Source organism: Halichoeres trimaculatus, unplaced genomic scaffold, assembly GCF_033239565.1.
Source record: "Halichoeres trimaculatus isolate MK-OKI-2021-1 unplaced genomic scaffold, fHalTri1.1 fHalTri1_scaffold_7, whole genome shotgun sequence".
Lineage (NCBI taxonomy): Eukaryota > Metazoa > Chordata > Actinopteri > Labriformes > Labridae > Halichoeres > Halichoeres trimaculatus.
The window spans coordinates 814,448-830,900 of NW_027437185.1; the positions used below are offsets into that span (position 1 = coordinate 814,448).

The 16,453-nt window shown below is 41.8% G+C and overlaps 1 protein-coding gene across 1 annotated transcript; it reads right to left on the minus strand.

Moving 5' to 3' along the window:
- Window positions 1-5,314: 5,314 nt before the first annotated feature.
- Window positions 5,315-15,323, minus strand: rab33ba (RAB33B, member RAS oncogene family a). The gene is made up of 2 exons (XM_074674613.1): window positions 14,860-15,323; window positions 5,315-9,135 (listed from the first exon to the last, which is right to left on the minus strand). Exons 1-2 carry the CDS (start codon window positions 15,085-15,087, stop codon window positions 8,632-8,634), a joined length of 732 nt encoding a protein of 243 aa, XP_074530714.1. The 5' UTR covers window positions 15,088-15,323; the 3' UTR covers window positions 5,315-8,631.
- Between the last annotated feature and the right edge of the window lie 1,130 nt (window positions 15,324-16,453).

Here is a 16,453-nt window from a genome sequence, read left to right on the forward strand (position 1 = left end):
ATGCTTTACTCGTGCAACTTTATTTCAGCACTTTCACAGAACAGTTTTTCCCTTGTATCCTCCCTGCAGTGTCTTCATTTAGCTGCTAAGTATATGCTACGGTGCTCATGCTCTCTCCGTTACAGTCAAGCATCAACTCTAAAACACAACAGTCTTCTTCTGCAGCTTTTCTATTGTTTCTGTTTAACCTGAGCGCAGGCGCCACCTGCTGGTGTAATAATGCAACCACGTCTACACTTAAACAAAAAAATATAACACTGCAGGCATGTATGTAATTAACAATGACAAAATCGAACACTGACAAAATATACGGCTTAGTAGTGGGGTTTCTGATAAACAAATAAACAAAGGTCAAATGCAACTATACAAACTGACTGACCCCTAACAAGTAAGCCTAAATGTTTTGAATTAATTGCCCTGCAAATCCTGATGGGGCCATCTCCACTGGTGGTAATAGGTGTTAATAGTCTCCCATCTGCTGATTTAGAGTCCATTGTCTCACCAGCAAATTTAATTTCAGTGTATGAGGATTCTGAAATGCTTGTTATGGGTGATTTTAATTTGAACTGGCTAAACAACACATCAGATAAATTAAAGGAATGCTGCTTTAACCTCAACTTAACTTAGATCATAACTGAGCCCACTAGACCCAATCTAAAAGACAGCTCAAAATCTACCTTGATCGACCTTGTGTTTTCTAACAAAGTTGACAAAATTGTGAGCAGTGGAGTTTTTGTGTTGGAAATAAGCAATCACTGCCCTACAGCTTGTGTGAGAAATGCCAGATTGGAAAAAACAAATTCACAAACACTTTTAAAGAGAAATTTTAGGCTCTTTAATGAGCAGCACTGTTTGCACAATCAAACAACAAATCCTTTACAGAAATTTTTATTGCTAGTGTTGATAAACATGCCCCTTTTAAAAGGCTCAGAATTAAACACAGAACTATTCCCTGGTTCTCAAATGAGCTGTCAACTTTGTTTGATGACAGAAACAAGGCCTGGAGTCATGCTAGATGTTAGGGAGACCCTCAACACTGGCTCTCCTTCCGACAACTCAGGAATAAATGCACCTCTGCTATAAGAAAAGCCCAATCTGAATACTTCTTATCTCTAATCACTAGCTCCTACTCAAACCCAACTATGTTCTGGAAAGCAGTGAAACTGGATTAAAAGGAAGACCTCAAATACACTGCCCACTGGTATAAGAACTGATTACAGTGTGATTTCAAGCAGGTCAGACATCCTCCATGCCTTTAATAAGCACTTTGGTAAAACAGCTTTTTCTTTTGATGCTCCAGCCTCATGGAACATCCTCCAACACTCTAAAAATTCATGTTCTTCCTTCTCTTTCAAAGTTCAGGACTTTGATTTCTAACCATTGTGTTTCACATTGCAACTGTTTTACCTGATTTTATTTATCTACCTTGTCACTGATGAGATTGTTGTTCACAGTGTGTATTCTGTACTTGTTTTGTTGTGCTGTGGTTTTAATGTGTCTGTAATCTCGGCATTGGAAATGTCCTTTAGAGAAAAAATAAAGGTTTGATGACCTGCTGAATGTGAGAGTTAAAGTACAGGTCCTGATCCAAAAGAACTCCCAGGTTCCTGACATGGTGCTGGAGGCCAAGCTGATGTCGTCAGAAGCGGCAATGTTGTTAAAGCTTCTCTGAGATGTTTAGGCCCAAGATCAATGACTTCAGTCTTCTCTGAGTTCATCTGTTAGGCGTTTCTGCTCATCCAGGACCTTAGGTCTGAGGCATGCTTCAACTAACTAAATGGAGTTTGCGAATGAGGCTCACAGATGAATGAAAGTTTTTAAATTTACTAAACTACTTAGATTTTAATCAACATGTCACGCAGCCGAGTCACGAGAGGGGACACATATTGGATTTAGTCCTTAGTTATGGACTGTCAGCCAGTGTGTCCTCTGTCGTTGACTTGGCTGTGTCAGACCATTACTGTGTGTTTTTTAATATCACCAGTTTTATTCAACAGGAGACCTCGGTGAGAACTGTCAGGAAGCGCTATTTTACCCCGGAAGTGGCTGCAAATTTTATTGAAATATTAAGTAAACACCCTCCAGCTCCTACACCTACATCCTGTGATTTTATTGTTGAAAATTTTATAAATAAACTGAAAACAACAATTGACCTTGTAGCTCCACTAAAGACAAAAAAGGTACTGCCAAAGCGCACACCTCCATGGAGAAACGAGGAAATTAAAAAATTAAAGAGAAATTGCAGGGTAGCTGAGCGGAGATGGAGAAAAAATAAGATATTCATTAATCATCAAATATACTGTGAGCAACTTAGAATATATAATATTGCTCTCAGACATGCTAGAACAAGCTATTTTACTAAAATTATCACGGATCATAAAAACAACCCAAAAATTCTTTTTAGCACCATTGATCTTTTAATCAACCCTGTTTTTAACAGAAACCAAATCACCCCTTCAGACTCTCTTTGTGAAGGCTTTGCCGACCACTTCAGCGGTAAAATAGATTTTATAAGAGCTTCTATTTTTAACCAAAATACTGTTTTTAACACCTTAGAAAGCTTGTTTTTCCCTGAGGAAACACTGGACAGTTTTGCACTGGTTGATGCTGAATTGCTTGGTAGAGTTTTCTCCCAAGTAAAACCAACAACCTGCCTTTTAGATCCTATTCCAACATCACTTTTTAAATCGCTTTATGGTTTCCTTGAAGTTGAGCTTTTAAACATGGTAAATTGTTCTCTTCAGACGGGCTGTTTCCCTGCTGACCTTAAAACGGCAGTGGTGAGACCCCTTCTTAAGAAGAACAATTTGGATCCTGATGTTTTTAATAATTACAGGCCAGTGTCCAACTTACCATTTTTAAGCAAAATTCTAGAAAAAATTGTTTTTATTCAGCTGAATGATTTTTTAAATAAACATTCCATTCTTGAGAAATTTCAATCTGGATTTAGGACGAACCACAGTACAGAGACTGCCCTACTAAAAATTGTTAATGATTTTAGGTGCAACCTGGACTTGCACAAACTCACAGTCCTTGTGCTACTGGATCTTAGCGCTGCTTTCGATACAGTGGACCACACAATTCTTTTAAATAGACTAAGACACCATGTAGGCCTCTCTGGTACTGCCTTTCAGTGGTTCAGTTCCTATCTCACAGATAGAAAATTTCTGGTAAGTCTGGACACATGCTCCTCAAGGACCCATGAAGTGAAATGTGGTGTTCCCCAAGGCTCAATTTTAGGCCCCATACTTTTTAATATATACATGCTCCCACTAGGAGATGTCATCAGGAGGCATGGTATTATGTTCCATAGTTACGCTGATGATACACAGCTGTATATATCCATGTCTCCTGATGACACAGGGCCCATTGATGCCCTTTTTAATTGTATTCTAGACATTAAATCCTGGATGGCAGAAAACTTCCTACAGCTCAACCAGGGCAAAACCGAAGTTTTAATTATTGATCCTAAGGCTCAGGGAGAGAAACTTTTTTCAAAACTCCAAACCCTGTCTTTAACTCCATGCAATCAGGTTAAGAATCTGGGCGTCATTTTTGACTCTGAGCTCAATTTTATTCCTCATATTAAAAATGTAACTAAAACAGGGTTTTATCACTTAAAGAACATAGCCAGAGTCCGCCCGTTTCTCTCCCGGGCTAACACAGAGACGCTAATGCATGCTTTTATCTCCAGTCGTATTGACTATTGTAACGCCCTGCTTTCTGGTCTTCCAAAAAGAAACATCTCAAGTTTACAATTATTACAGAATTCAGCAGCACGTGTGCTGACGAAGACCAGAAGGCGGGCTCACATTACCCCGGTTTTAAAATCACTGCATTGGCTCCCTGTGTGTTTTAGGATTGATTTCAAGGTTCTTTTAATGGTTTTTAAATGTCTTAGGGGTCTTGGACCTTCTTATCTTTCAGAACTACTTTTACCATATGAACCCTCGCGGACCCTGAGATCCTCTGGCACTGGCCTCTTAATAATCCCTAAAGCTCGAACACGGACTTACGGTGAGGCATCTTTCCAACATTATGGCCCCCGTCTGTGGAACAGCCTGCCAGAGGACCTCAGGGCTGCAGAGAATGTTCATATTTTTAAAAGTAGACTCAAGACCCACCTTTTTAATTTAGCATTTAATTAATCCCATATTTTTATCTGTTATTATTTATTTTTTTTATTTTATTTATTTATATAATCTCGCCTTTTTACTTGTTACTCTTATTCTATTACTATTTATTTCATTTACTAGTGTTTTATTTATTTATTTATTTTATTCATTTTATGATTCTTAGCATATGTAGTTTTATGTTTCTACTCCATATCTCCAGTGTTTCCTCAGCAGGGGGCTGCCTGCACTGGGGGCCGCTGTTGGCTCTGGCTGGGATGTCTCTGTCTGTGGCGGGCGTCGTCTTGGCCAGGTGGGGGTCTGCAGCAGCGTGTTGCTGCAGTGGGCCCCTTGCTGGTCCTGTAGCGAGGCATGCCCGGGTGGAGGCGTCCTGGCTTTAGACTGTGGACGTCGCCCAGTGCAGTCGGCCTCCTGGCGTTTCCTGACCTGGCTCCTCTGTACTCAGCCACACGATTTTTTATCTACACATTTAAAATCATGTATTGTGTGTGCATATGTATGTGTGTGTGTGTGTGTGTGTGTGTGTGTGTGTGTGTGTGTGTGTGTGTGTGTGTGTGTGTGTGTGTGTGTGTGTGTGTATATGTGTGTGTGTAGGTGGGTGGGTGGGTGGTGCTCTGGGGTGGAGTTTGAATGGGGGGGCGGGGACTGTTTTTAACATGTATAGCACTTTGTGCTGCATTTCTTTTAATGTATGAAAAGTGCTTTATAAATAAACTTGATTTGATTTGATTTGATTTGATGAAACTGATCACATCAAAGCAGTAGGAGAGAGAAAATAATTTAGTCATGAAATAAGACATTAGAAAATAAATAACTAAAGGGCATGACATTTTTGTAAGATTACAGAAACTTCCTGACACACACATACCAAAATATTGTTTATGAAATACAATAATCAATAAAAGCCTTCCCTGACTCACAACACTCAGGTAGTAGAACAAAGTAAGGAATTAAATGAAACAATATCTCTCTCAGCGTAGCAGCCGTACTCTAGCTAATATATTCAATCTGAAAAAGCTATGAAAATGGCAGCCATCTTTGATTTTTGCCAAACCATAATACTCAAAAACTCAGTATTTGAATAAAAGTTGATTCCCTACACAGTATTGACTTCAAATAGCAAAAGAAATTACATTAAAAAGTAAATCATAAAAGAATTAAGACCTTTTTAAAAAAAAACAAAAAAAAACATAAATTTGATTGTGGCAATTTTGGAAAAGGAGCTGAAAAACAATTTTCTTTCCATCTGGTTTCTTGACCCTTAGACAAAAATTCTTTCATTGACCCTTCTCTCCAATTTGGAGCAAAAAAACAAAACTTTTGTGTTAACTTGAAATGATGGAGTGCCAAGGCACCCCACTAGAAGGGGGGAAATGTCCACAGGGAGGAACATGCAGTCTGAGCTGTGCTGTCTGAGCCTGTGTCCTCCTTCCACTGGCCCTCATTTATCAAATGTGCGAACGCCTGAAAAATGGGTGTACGCTCCTTTCCACGCATAGATCAGCATTTATCAATCTGAACGTGGGCGTCGGGTACGCTCAAATCCCACGCCAGGTCTGAGTTCGTGTTCACAAGTTTCATGTCGGAAGGGAGTGTGTTGCAGCGAGGGAAATCTGTCTGTGGAGGAGAATTATTAGATCATATGAGCACAAAACATTTTCAGAATTAAAAACTGATGTTCTTGGATTAATATTTAGATCCTTGAATTAGATATGACACCAAGAATGTTTCTAACATTTCACTCTTCTTCGGCCAATCTATAAAATCCTTTGCTATGAAAGAGCAGCGCGAGCCAGCAGCTGATTTCTCTGTTTAAAAAAATGTTTCCTGCTTCGGTTTATTTAAAAAAATAAAAATCAGAGATGCAGTTATCAGTTTTTAATACACTCCCATCTTCATGATACAGTCTCCACAGAGAACATTCAGAAGACATTGGATCAAACTTTTAGCCTGGATTATTTTTAAGGAAGCTGTATTGATTACAGGAGTTACTGTAAAGATGATTATTTCACTAATCACAATGTTATCATATAAACGTGAACTGTGTACGAAAAAGTGACTATTTCATAACAAAGGATGTTCATTTACATGAACACATCCTCAGTCTGTGACAGGTTCAGGTTCAGGCTGGAGTCTGCAGCTTCTTTCAGAGCTCACACACATTTTTAAAAGACAACTTTTCATGTTTCTGGACCTGAACGGAAACAATTAATAATATTGTGGCTTCTAACAGTTGGACAACACGGATTAATTAATCAAGGTGTAAACCAAGGCTGTGTAAATTAAATGTTTAAAGCTCTGCTGTATTTTAGTATGTCACACCCACGCTGCTGAATCACTGCAGTGATTTCCTTGCAGGTGAGTTTTTTCTGATACATTCTACTCTTCCGGCTGCCAAACAATGAGGCGTCATTTCCTCTCTACCCGTTGCTATGGCGTTGTCAATTACCAGCATGGAGAAGTTCCCTTTTTCCTGTAATGCGTCCCTCCATGTCTTAAATTCAGTGGGTTTGGCCAGCTGAACCTAGAATATTTAGGGGCGTGTTATGTAAATTACGATTGGTTTCAGCCGCCACATTTATCAACAGCTGATCAGGCGTACGCCCTGATTGGCCCTGGTACGCACGTTTCATAAATCACACGTGAATGTTGCCGTAGGATTGTATTTACGCCCAGAATTGCGCCGATTCCCACAGGATTGATAAATGAGGGCCAATGTGTCCCTTCTCAGAGTGTGTGTTGAATCAAAGAGAAGACAACAGCATTTTAAAGATTTGATGTTCTTTACTCCAGTGCTACACACACACACATTAACAATGCAGGCTTGTCCTTTTACATGAATATCCATTCTGACATTGGTTCTGTCCTCAGTGTATGTGTTCAGCGGTGCAGCAGTGTTTCTAGTTTCTGGCAAAGAAACGCTCTTTTGGTGTTCAGTCCAAAAAAGCCCCAACTGAAGAGAGGGAAGCAGCCAGCAACATGGAACTTAAAACTCATCACAGAGCTCATCCTGTCCCTCAGCCAGCTCTCACGTAAAGGCACAGACAGACCTTTGATAGTCCAGATTAGACATGCACCGATCGATTGACTAGCCAGTCAACAGGTGTCGATTTCCTTCATTTTGGGGGATTGGTGATCGGTGACCAGCCATCGGCCCATCCTTGCATATGAAATGGATCTTATACACCTCCGGGAAGGTCTGACAGCCAGCCATTGTTGCTTTTTGCTCTGAGACCTAAAACTCAGGACACTTTATTGATTGTTAAAGTTAAAACATAGAGATTTTATTTTTTCACTGGCACTGTTCAATGATTTTCAATAAAATAAGATTGGAAAATTGAAGGTGTATGCTGTTAGTTACAAAAATTAAAAAACACTAATTGGTATCGGCCAAAATTGGTATCGGCAGGTCAGGCTTTTTATAGATCGGTGATCAGTGATCGGCCAGTAAATTGTGATAGGTGCACCCCTAGTCCAGATCCTTCAAGAAGCCATTCATGTTCAGCAGAAGAGCCACAGGACCAGCTGAGACCACAACAGATCCAGGCTGCAGTAAGGCTGTATTGTATGTCTGTATTGTGTTGCAATGCAATGTGTCTGTAAAGTCCTGTTGTTCCTGTATTGTGACTGACACTGGAATGTCGAGCATGAAGTGCTGTACCGAAGACAAATTCCACCAACTCTGTTGTGAGGCCATTAATAAATGATTCCGATTCTGAAGACACACACAGCCAGAGTTTAGGGCGTAGCTGGGACATGCTGCATGAGGGACCAGGACAGAGAGACAGAGGTGAACAGGATGTGTGTGTGTGTGTGTGTGTGTGTGTGTGTGTGTGTGTGTGTGTGTGTGTGTGTGTGTGTGTGTGTGTGTGGGTGCCCCCCATCTCTCGCTCTAACCCCATCCCAGTCTCCTCAGATGTCCATCTAACATGAGTCACACTCAAACCCACACACACACATACAAACCCACACACACACATACAAACCCACACACACACATACAAACCCACACACATACCCACACCCACACCCACACGCACGCACACACACACACACGCACGCAGGCACGCAGGCACGCACGCACGCACGCACGCACACACACACACACACACACACACACACACACACACACACACACACACAGAAACAGACACTGTCACGTTTGGTTCCTTTTTGGTTCCTCTCTGGCCAGCACAGACGTGCAGGATGGATCTGATGTCACTGAGTCAAGACTAGAATCTAGTCTGACCCCCTCCCTCTGAACCAGAGCCAGCACAGAGCCACCAAGTGTTCTGTCATGAGGAAGGTCTCACAGGAAGGGAAACCTCATGAACCTCATGTGGATTAGGACTTTTCTGGAGGGTCTGCCCACCCCCAGTCCCCCTCTCAGGTTCCCCAGCATCTCTAGGTTCCTCAGCCCCCCCCTCGTCAGGTTCTTCAGCCCCCCCCCCCCAGGTTTCTCAGTCTTGTGCAGTCTTAGGTTGAACTCCTCTCCCTCTCAGCAGCTGCTGCAGCCCCAGCTTCTTGTTCCATCTCCCCCCTCATCCCTCCCTCTTTTGAGGTTGACAGTGACCCCTGACCCCTCAAGCGGCTGGCTCAATACCAGGGGTTTCTGAGACTTCAGCTTGTGTGCCACGGTCATAAAAATGGCCTCCACGTGGTCGCTGTTGGCTCCGCCACAGCTCTTATCGTCTTCCTGGCCGTGTGGATTCTTGGCAGACGTCTCAAACACAGGCATGGAGTGGGCATCTGCGAACTGTTGTGCCACATCCGTGCCCACCTGGACAGAGTCTTGTAGGTCACACTTGTTCCCTACAAGGATCCTAGGCACCTCTGTGCCCAGTGCATGCTGCTTACACTCCTCAATCCAAGCGGGGAGGCTGCGGAAACTGGCAGCGTTAGTCACATCGTAGACAAAGACCACGGCGTGCACGTTCCGGTAGTAGTGCTGTACCATAGACTTACGGAAGCGCTCCTGACCGGCAGTGTCCCACAGCTGGATCTGTAGAGGGGCAGCAGGGAGGCTGGTCAGCAGAAATACTCACATTTAAGAGAAGTGTACAGTGGCCCTGAGAGCTCACAGCACTGCAACTTATGAAAACACATGCAAAAAGACAAAACACAAGCAAATTAAGAAAACATCTTCATCAGTTTTACAACACATTGCAGCATTTAGAAAAACGTGCTGCAAAGACCACAACACAACACTTTAGAACAGTGTTACCCAACCCTGGTCCTGGGGTACCCCTGCCCTGCATGTTTTAGATGTTACCCCACTCCAGCACACCTGATTCAAATGAATGGCCCGTTATCAGGCTCCAGCAGAGCTTGATGACGAGCCATTCATTTGAATCAGGTGTGTTGGTGTGTTTATGTTCCTGACTCCAACACACCTGATTGAAATGATCAGCTCGTCATCAAGCTCTGCTCGAGCCTGATAATGAGCCATTTGTTTGAATCAGGTGTGCTGGAGTGGGGTAACATCCAAAACATGCAGGGCAGGGGTCCTCCAGGACCAGGATTGAGAAACACTGCCTTAAATCACCTTCCTTCCCCATTCTGATGCTCGCTTTGAACTGCAGCACATCGTCTGGACCATGTCTACAGGCCTCAATGCATTGAGTTGCTGCCACATGATTGGCTGATTAGAAATTTGCATAACCAGTAGTTTAACAGGTGTGCCTGATAAAGTGGCCAGTGAGTGTATGTTGAGGGTAAGTTAAGGCAGCATGCTCTCCCTGAATTGTAATAAACTTCCCAGTCCTCTACAGCTCACAACTAACGTTACTGTAAGCCCAGTGTTATGTAAACATAAGTGACAGCTCTGCTCACTGGCAGTCCCTCCAGACGTGTTCGTTGACCACATGAATGTGTGTGTGTGTGTGTGTGTGTGTGTGTGAGAGAGAGAGAAATGTAGAAACCTAATGTACTCTCTTCTTTGGCTCTGTTACAGATCAGCTGCAGAGGGTTGATGCCCACGTGCCGGAGTAAGGCTGCGTGCGCGCCCCTCTGTGGCTGAGCAGTGACATTTGTGCAAGTCTTTGAGTTTTTGTTTGTTATCATGTGCCTACATGCTGAGGTGTTTTTTCCTGGATCTCTAACTACTCCCCCTGTTGGTAATAGTTTGGAATTAACCTTTTTTCCCCCTCTCTTCTCCCATTGTTTTTTCATATCTGTTGCAAATGGGCGCTGGGTAGCCGGCAGCTCCTTGGTACATCTCGTTTCTGTGTTTCCCCATGTTTGTTTTCTTATATGTCTTGAAAGGGATGTAAGTAAAATGAAATTTCCCCTCCGGATCAAAAAAGTATTCTGATTCTGATTACTCTATTCTCTCCTCCCTGAACGTGAGCGCTCAGCTCGGCAGATCGCTGAATGGTTCTCAGTGAAATGACAGACAGTTGTTGATTTGGTCATTTACTTAAACTCAACACACAAAAGCACTATAAAACAGATGGAATACTATAACTAACTAAGCAAAGGAAAGTGATTCTTTACCAGCTAGCTTTGGCTAGTCGGCTAGCTTAATGCTAATATCCATGGAAAATCCCTTTGACGGGCTAATGCAATCAGCTCGTGACTATCTTACTGTCTATGGGCTTATTTTAACTTTCACTGACACAAAAATCCCTCCTCTTATCAATACCCACAGCAATTTGTTTTTCTGCCTCTTAAAAAGTGACAAGGAATGTTTTAAACTGCAGACATTCAGGAGCTGCTTGTTGATGCTTCTCTGCCCAGTTTCCCCGTCTACGCTATGGAAGCTCTAGATGGTCAAAACATTGAAAATCAGTCATGTAAAAAATATAACTGAAAATTTATTCTACTGCGTTACATGCCTGCAAAAGGCAGCGCAAACTCAGTTCTGTACAGTTTTTTATTGCAGTAAAATTAAAATTTTGGAAAACTTTACTGTAGAAAACTTTAGCTATTTATTTTTTTAAGTTTTCATTTAACTTGATAAAATATGCTGCTAAGCCTGGGAGCCATTTAATAAACATATGCTTGAAGGCTTTTGAATGAAGTTAAGTGTTGGAGTTTGCATTATTCAAATTTTTATGCCAATATTTTCACTTTGACTGCAAATGAATATTGGCTTCTTCGGTTATCGGCCTCCTTGCCTATGAATAATCACTATCGGTATCAGCCCCCAAAAACCCATATCAGTCTATCTATACTTTGCAATAACTTCCTTAAAATAAATAAATAAATAAATAAATAAATAAATAAATAAATAAAATGAAATAAAATAGATGTAATCCACCAAACATCGATTCAAAGCTAATGAAAGGAAGTATACAACCACTATGTGTCAGTTGTCATACAAATATGATGTGCCAATGTGTTTTTTCATTTGATTTTAAAAAATAATTTTTGTATGAACATAGTTAAAAACAGCAGTGGGGGATTCCATGCCTTCATTGCTCTGTAGGCTCGTCTATGTTTCAGGAAATGTGTATTTGTTTTTGTTCATGAAAACTGTCCATTGGTTGCCCGTCTAGTGTTATAGGCCTGTCCCGTTCTCAGTGAAGTTTCTTGTGATTGTAGAGTTTTTAAAGTTTCCATGTTGCCAGCAGTGATGAAGCAGTCATCTCCTCCTCCACCTTTAGCCAGCCCAGACTATGCTGTTCATGCTAGCGTCGAATGAACACAAGAGCCAGGCGCGCTGCCTTGTTTTGTAACTGCGGTCAAGCCAGCCTCCATTTTGAAATCCTGTGTCAACCTAGCCGCCACTCAAGTTGGCAGGGCCCTTAAACACTGGTATTACAGTAATGCAGTGCCAGAACAGATTTCAAAACAAAAGCTGCCGATTTCAATGCGTCTGTCTTTTATCTGACAGATGAACGATTGTTTTGTGTGTGTCATTAGTCCAACTTAAATATAAACACAGGAGCTGGGGAGTCTGGTAGGGAAATACAAAAAAAAGGCCCACATAATAGTCAAATGTTTAAAATACTTCCCTCAAATTCAGTTAAATAAGATGAAGCTTCCTGTTTCCACAAACTCATGTCACTCCAGACCAAAATGAATGACTGATCACATCACTTTAAATTCAGTGAGCTTTAATTTTGAAAATCCACATCAGAACTTCCTGTAATTGTATGAGTAAGGGTGCTTCTCAAAGCTCCAAAGTTCCATCCTCGCCTCCTCCACTCGCCTCCTCCACTTGCGTCTTAGTCCCACCCACCAGAGATGCATGCCAGAGACGCGAGGAAACGAAGAGAGGAGAGAGGAGACGAGGAGGTTCATTTTATGAGCATTGAGATGTCCTCTCCTCCGGAGCGTCACATGAAGCGACGTCTTTTAGTGATGACGGCGTCACAGCTGGATAAACCGGTCTGAACGCACGGGAAAAACTAAAATAAGGAAAATAATGTAAACAACAGGGTGCTCGACCGTGGAAAATTCATATTCACTTTTAGATCAGTTTAACATGAATATGTTCATGAATGAAAAAGAAAAATGTCACGTTTTCCCAGCCCCAGAGTGATAGTTTTTAAGTCTAATATTGGGGCCACTTTGTGTTCATAAATAATGTGTTTATTCTGCTATAAGCACTGCTTAGCGCACTGGTGGGACAGGAGGAGAGAGAAGCGGAGCTGTCTGCAGCGGTGCCTTTCATCCATTACGCGTACGCAGAGGGACAGAGGTGAAACTGTTGCTGTATCAGCCAATAATGGCATGATCTCACATCAATCACTGATAAAACAACAGTTTGCTACTGTATGAAAATGGCGTGGTTATGTGTTATTTTTAAAGGCATTACTGAACTGGCTCGAGTGGGCCAGTGGAGTGCGCAGTCAGCTGACCCGGAGCCTTTCAGTTTCACTTTAAGCCTAAATTTGTTGACTGTTGTCCGGTCTCTGGGGCTCTTTCTAATTCTCTGTTGTCATCCTCAGTGAGAATGAATGTTGTAATCATCCAGATAAATATCAAACATGTCTGAAAATTATCAGGGCGGCTCCAAGGAGTCTGTGAGACGATCGTGGGGCTAAAGATTCATCTGTCAACCGCTCACATTAGAAGACAATCTTTGCCGAACGTCGGGGCTGATTTTAGTCCACGACCAGATTTCGTCCCTGATTGTGGGGAGGACTGAATCTGGGTTAAATCAGGACGAGAATCCTGTAGTGTGAGCCAGGCTTTACACTTAAACAGCTTGTCTTGCTCCATGGTGCTCACGTTTCACACATGTGGACAGCTGATGCTTTATAGCCGGCTCTGATACGTCACGAGGGGGCGTGTCTGTCAGTGAAAAACCTTCCGCGAAGCCTGCACTTGTGTTTCCTCAATTACGCCTCCTCCAGCTCAGTTTCCTCTCTCCTCTGTCCTCCGAGCGCATTTGGCGCTTTGGAATGTCCTCCAATATGGCTGCTCACAAAGTACTTCCGGTGTCGCGGAGGAGAGAGGAGATAGGAGACTGCATTTTGGCACATTGGGAAGCACCCTAAGTCTCTTAAGTTGACTACTGTCATTCTTAACTGAAAGGAGTTTGAAGAAACGGGCAGTTTTCTGTAAATTGAATCTAAAATCCTAAGGAAATATGATTACATGACTTTACTTTCAGTGGGCTTTAATTTAGAAAAATCACATCAGCACTTCCTGCACTTGTATGAGTGAGTCTTTGGGTTCGGTACTGTCAATCTTTAGTGTAATAAGTTTGTGGAAACAGGCAGTTTTCTTTAAAAGTTTATCTTAAATGGTAGGGAAATATGATCAAATGACTCTAATTTCAGTGAGCTTTAATTTTGATATTTCACATCAGAACTTCCTGTAATTGTATGAGTGAGTCTCTGGTGTTGAGTAACAGTAACATCAATCTACAGTGAAAGGAGTCTATATAAACAGGGTGTTTTCTTTTAATGATAATCTAACTTTAAAAGGGTATTAGGATCACAAACTTGACATTTCAGATGGCTTTTTCTGTAAAAATCCAGATCAGAAGTTCCTGTGATTAAATGAGTAACTTTGGAGTTGAGTACTGAAATGAGTTCGTAGAAAGAGGCACATTTTTTCAAATTTTCCCTTAAATTATAGGACAATATGATCAAATAACTCTAATTTCAGAGGGTTTTAATTTAGAAATTTCACATCAGAACTTCCTTTAGGTTTATTAGTGACTCTTTAGGGTTGAGAACTGTCAGTCTGGAGCGACATGAGTCTGTGGAAACTGGTAGCTTTCACGTAACTTCAATACAAATTTGCATGAAGTATTTTAAAAATTATTAATTGGGCTTTTATTTCGTAATTCCCCACCAGACTCCCCAGCTCCTGTGTTCTTATTGAGGTTGGACTAATGACACACAAAACAATCGTTCATCAGTCAGTTAAAAGTCAGACCCACTGAAATCGTGTGATCGTGCAGACAGCTTTTATTTTGAAATCTGTTCTGGCACTGCATTACCTTAATACCAGGTGTATACAGGCACCGCCAAATTGGGTGGCGGCTAGGTTGGCTGGGTTGACCGCAGTGTTTTTTTATGAGCTGCAGTCTGCTTCAATTTGTTCATGTTGTCTTTGACCATATATACTGACAGCACTCAAGCTGTGAGAGAACAAGAGTATTCAGTATAGGTTCTGCTTTCCCCTTCTGCTGCTAAAGACCGTCCTATTTAGCTTACAGTAGAATCTAAATGTTCTGACCAGGACACTTTGATTTCCTTAAGCTGCTCTATCGGTGAATTATTGATCAAGAGTTTCAGCAGTGTCATGTGGCTGCATCGCACACCTTGATTTTCTCGCCGTCGATTTCCACCAGCCTCTCCCTGAAATCAACCCCGATCGTGGCCTCGGTCTTCTCAGGGAACCTCCCGGCGCAGAAGCGATAGGTGAGGCACGTCTTCCCAACCCCCGAGTCCCCGATCACGATGATCTTAAAGATACGAGTCCTCGGAGGAGGAAGGCTCGAGCTAGTCAGAGTGCCGGAGAGCTCCACCGACGGCCCGATCTCCGTCATGTCAGACCGACGGGCTGGGTGGTCTCAGGGAAGAACCGGATCCTGCTCAGTCCTGCTCCCGCTGCTGAGGACGCGTCGATGGGACGTGTGAGTGCAGCAGAGACCGATCCTCATGGAAACATGGAGACACATGAAGAGACCAGAGGTTGTCAGTCTGATTACTCTGACCCCAACATCACAGTCAACACTCCCACACCACAGATCAGGACCAGCCACGTCGCGTTGTCGAGAACAGTCTGCTCTGCTCTCGCGAGATGAACCTGATGTGGCGTTCACTGTCCGGTGGGAAAGCTAAGAGAAGAGAGTTGTGTTCAAAATAAAGCAGTACGGGGTAAATTTCTTAGCTGTAATCTGCATCCAGCTTTGTTGAGGACTGCATCCTTAGTTCTCTGTTAGATCAAGAGGACCCCACGGTGGGACTATTCACCAAGGCTCGTCAGAACCAGCACCAGCACCAGTTTATGTTCATTCAAAGAAAGAAACCACACATTTTAATTAGATCAATTTACCTCTTCATCATAATAATCTTCCTCTTTTCTACTTTTCTCCTGTCCCTCCTTAGCTCACACTCTATTGATTTTTTCTTCTGTTTAACAGTGTTTGATTTGTTGACTGCTTAAATAATCTCTGTATGTATGTATGAATGTATGTATGTATGTATGTATGTATGTATGTATGTATGTATGTATGTATGTATGTATGTATGTATGTATGTATGTATGTATGTATGCTCTGTCATTACCCAGGGCAGTAATGACAGAGCCAATTGAAAATTAAACAAACAAACAAATAAAACATATACAGAAATTAAGTATCATATAAGGGAAATGTTATGTGAATGTGTATGAAAAGTATAAATATGTAAAAGTTAAGATATCACCGTAGGAGGTGTACTAGGTACTAGGGGTAGGATTAAATAAGTTTAACTTCTTCCTACTCCTTTTCGAGCATGTAGATATGTAACACATGCAGGTTGTTGCTGCAGTCTTCGTTTTTCTTTTAAGTTTAGTATGCATGTGTTTGTTTATAGTGACGACCTATTTGTTTTTTTTTCTTTTTTTTTGCATGTTCGAAATAAATTCATTCATTCATTTATTCATTCATTCATTCATATGTATGTATGTTTGTATGCATGTATGTATGTGTTTATTTTTCTTTATTGAAAGAAATTGTCAATAACAACCTGAGGAACATATGCAGATTCTAAACCCATGTCAAATTGAAGAATGAGAGCTGTGGAGACCGGTTTCTGGAGTTTGGAAGGTGCAATGTCCTACAGAGGAATTCTATGAAGCCCTGGAGATGACATCAATGGTTTTTTTTTTGTAAATATCTTTTGATACCATCTCACAGATAATGAAGTGAA

Bases quoted from the DNA above. Each gene is read 5' to 3' on its own strand.
- rab33ba (XM_074674613.1), bottom strand. From the start codon at position 15,087: ATGACGGAGATCGGGCCGTCGGTGGAGCTCTCCGGCACTCTGACTAGC. The intron at 9,136-14,859 runs GTGTGCGATGCA...GCCCCTCTACAG, and splicing joins TCGACGGCGAGAAAATCAAG to ATCCAGCTGTGGGACACTGC.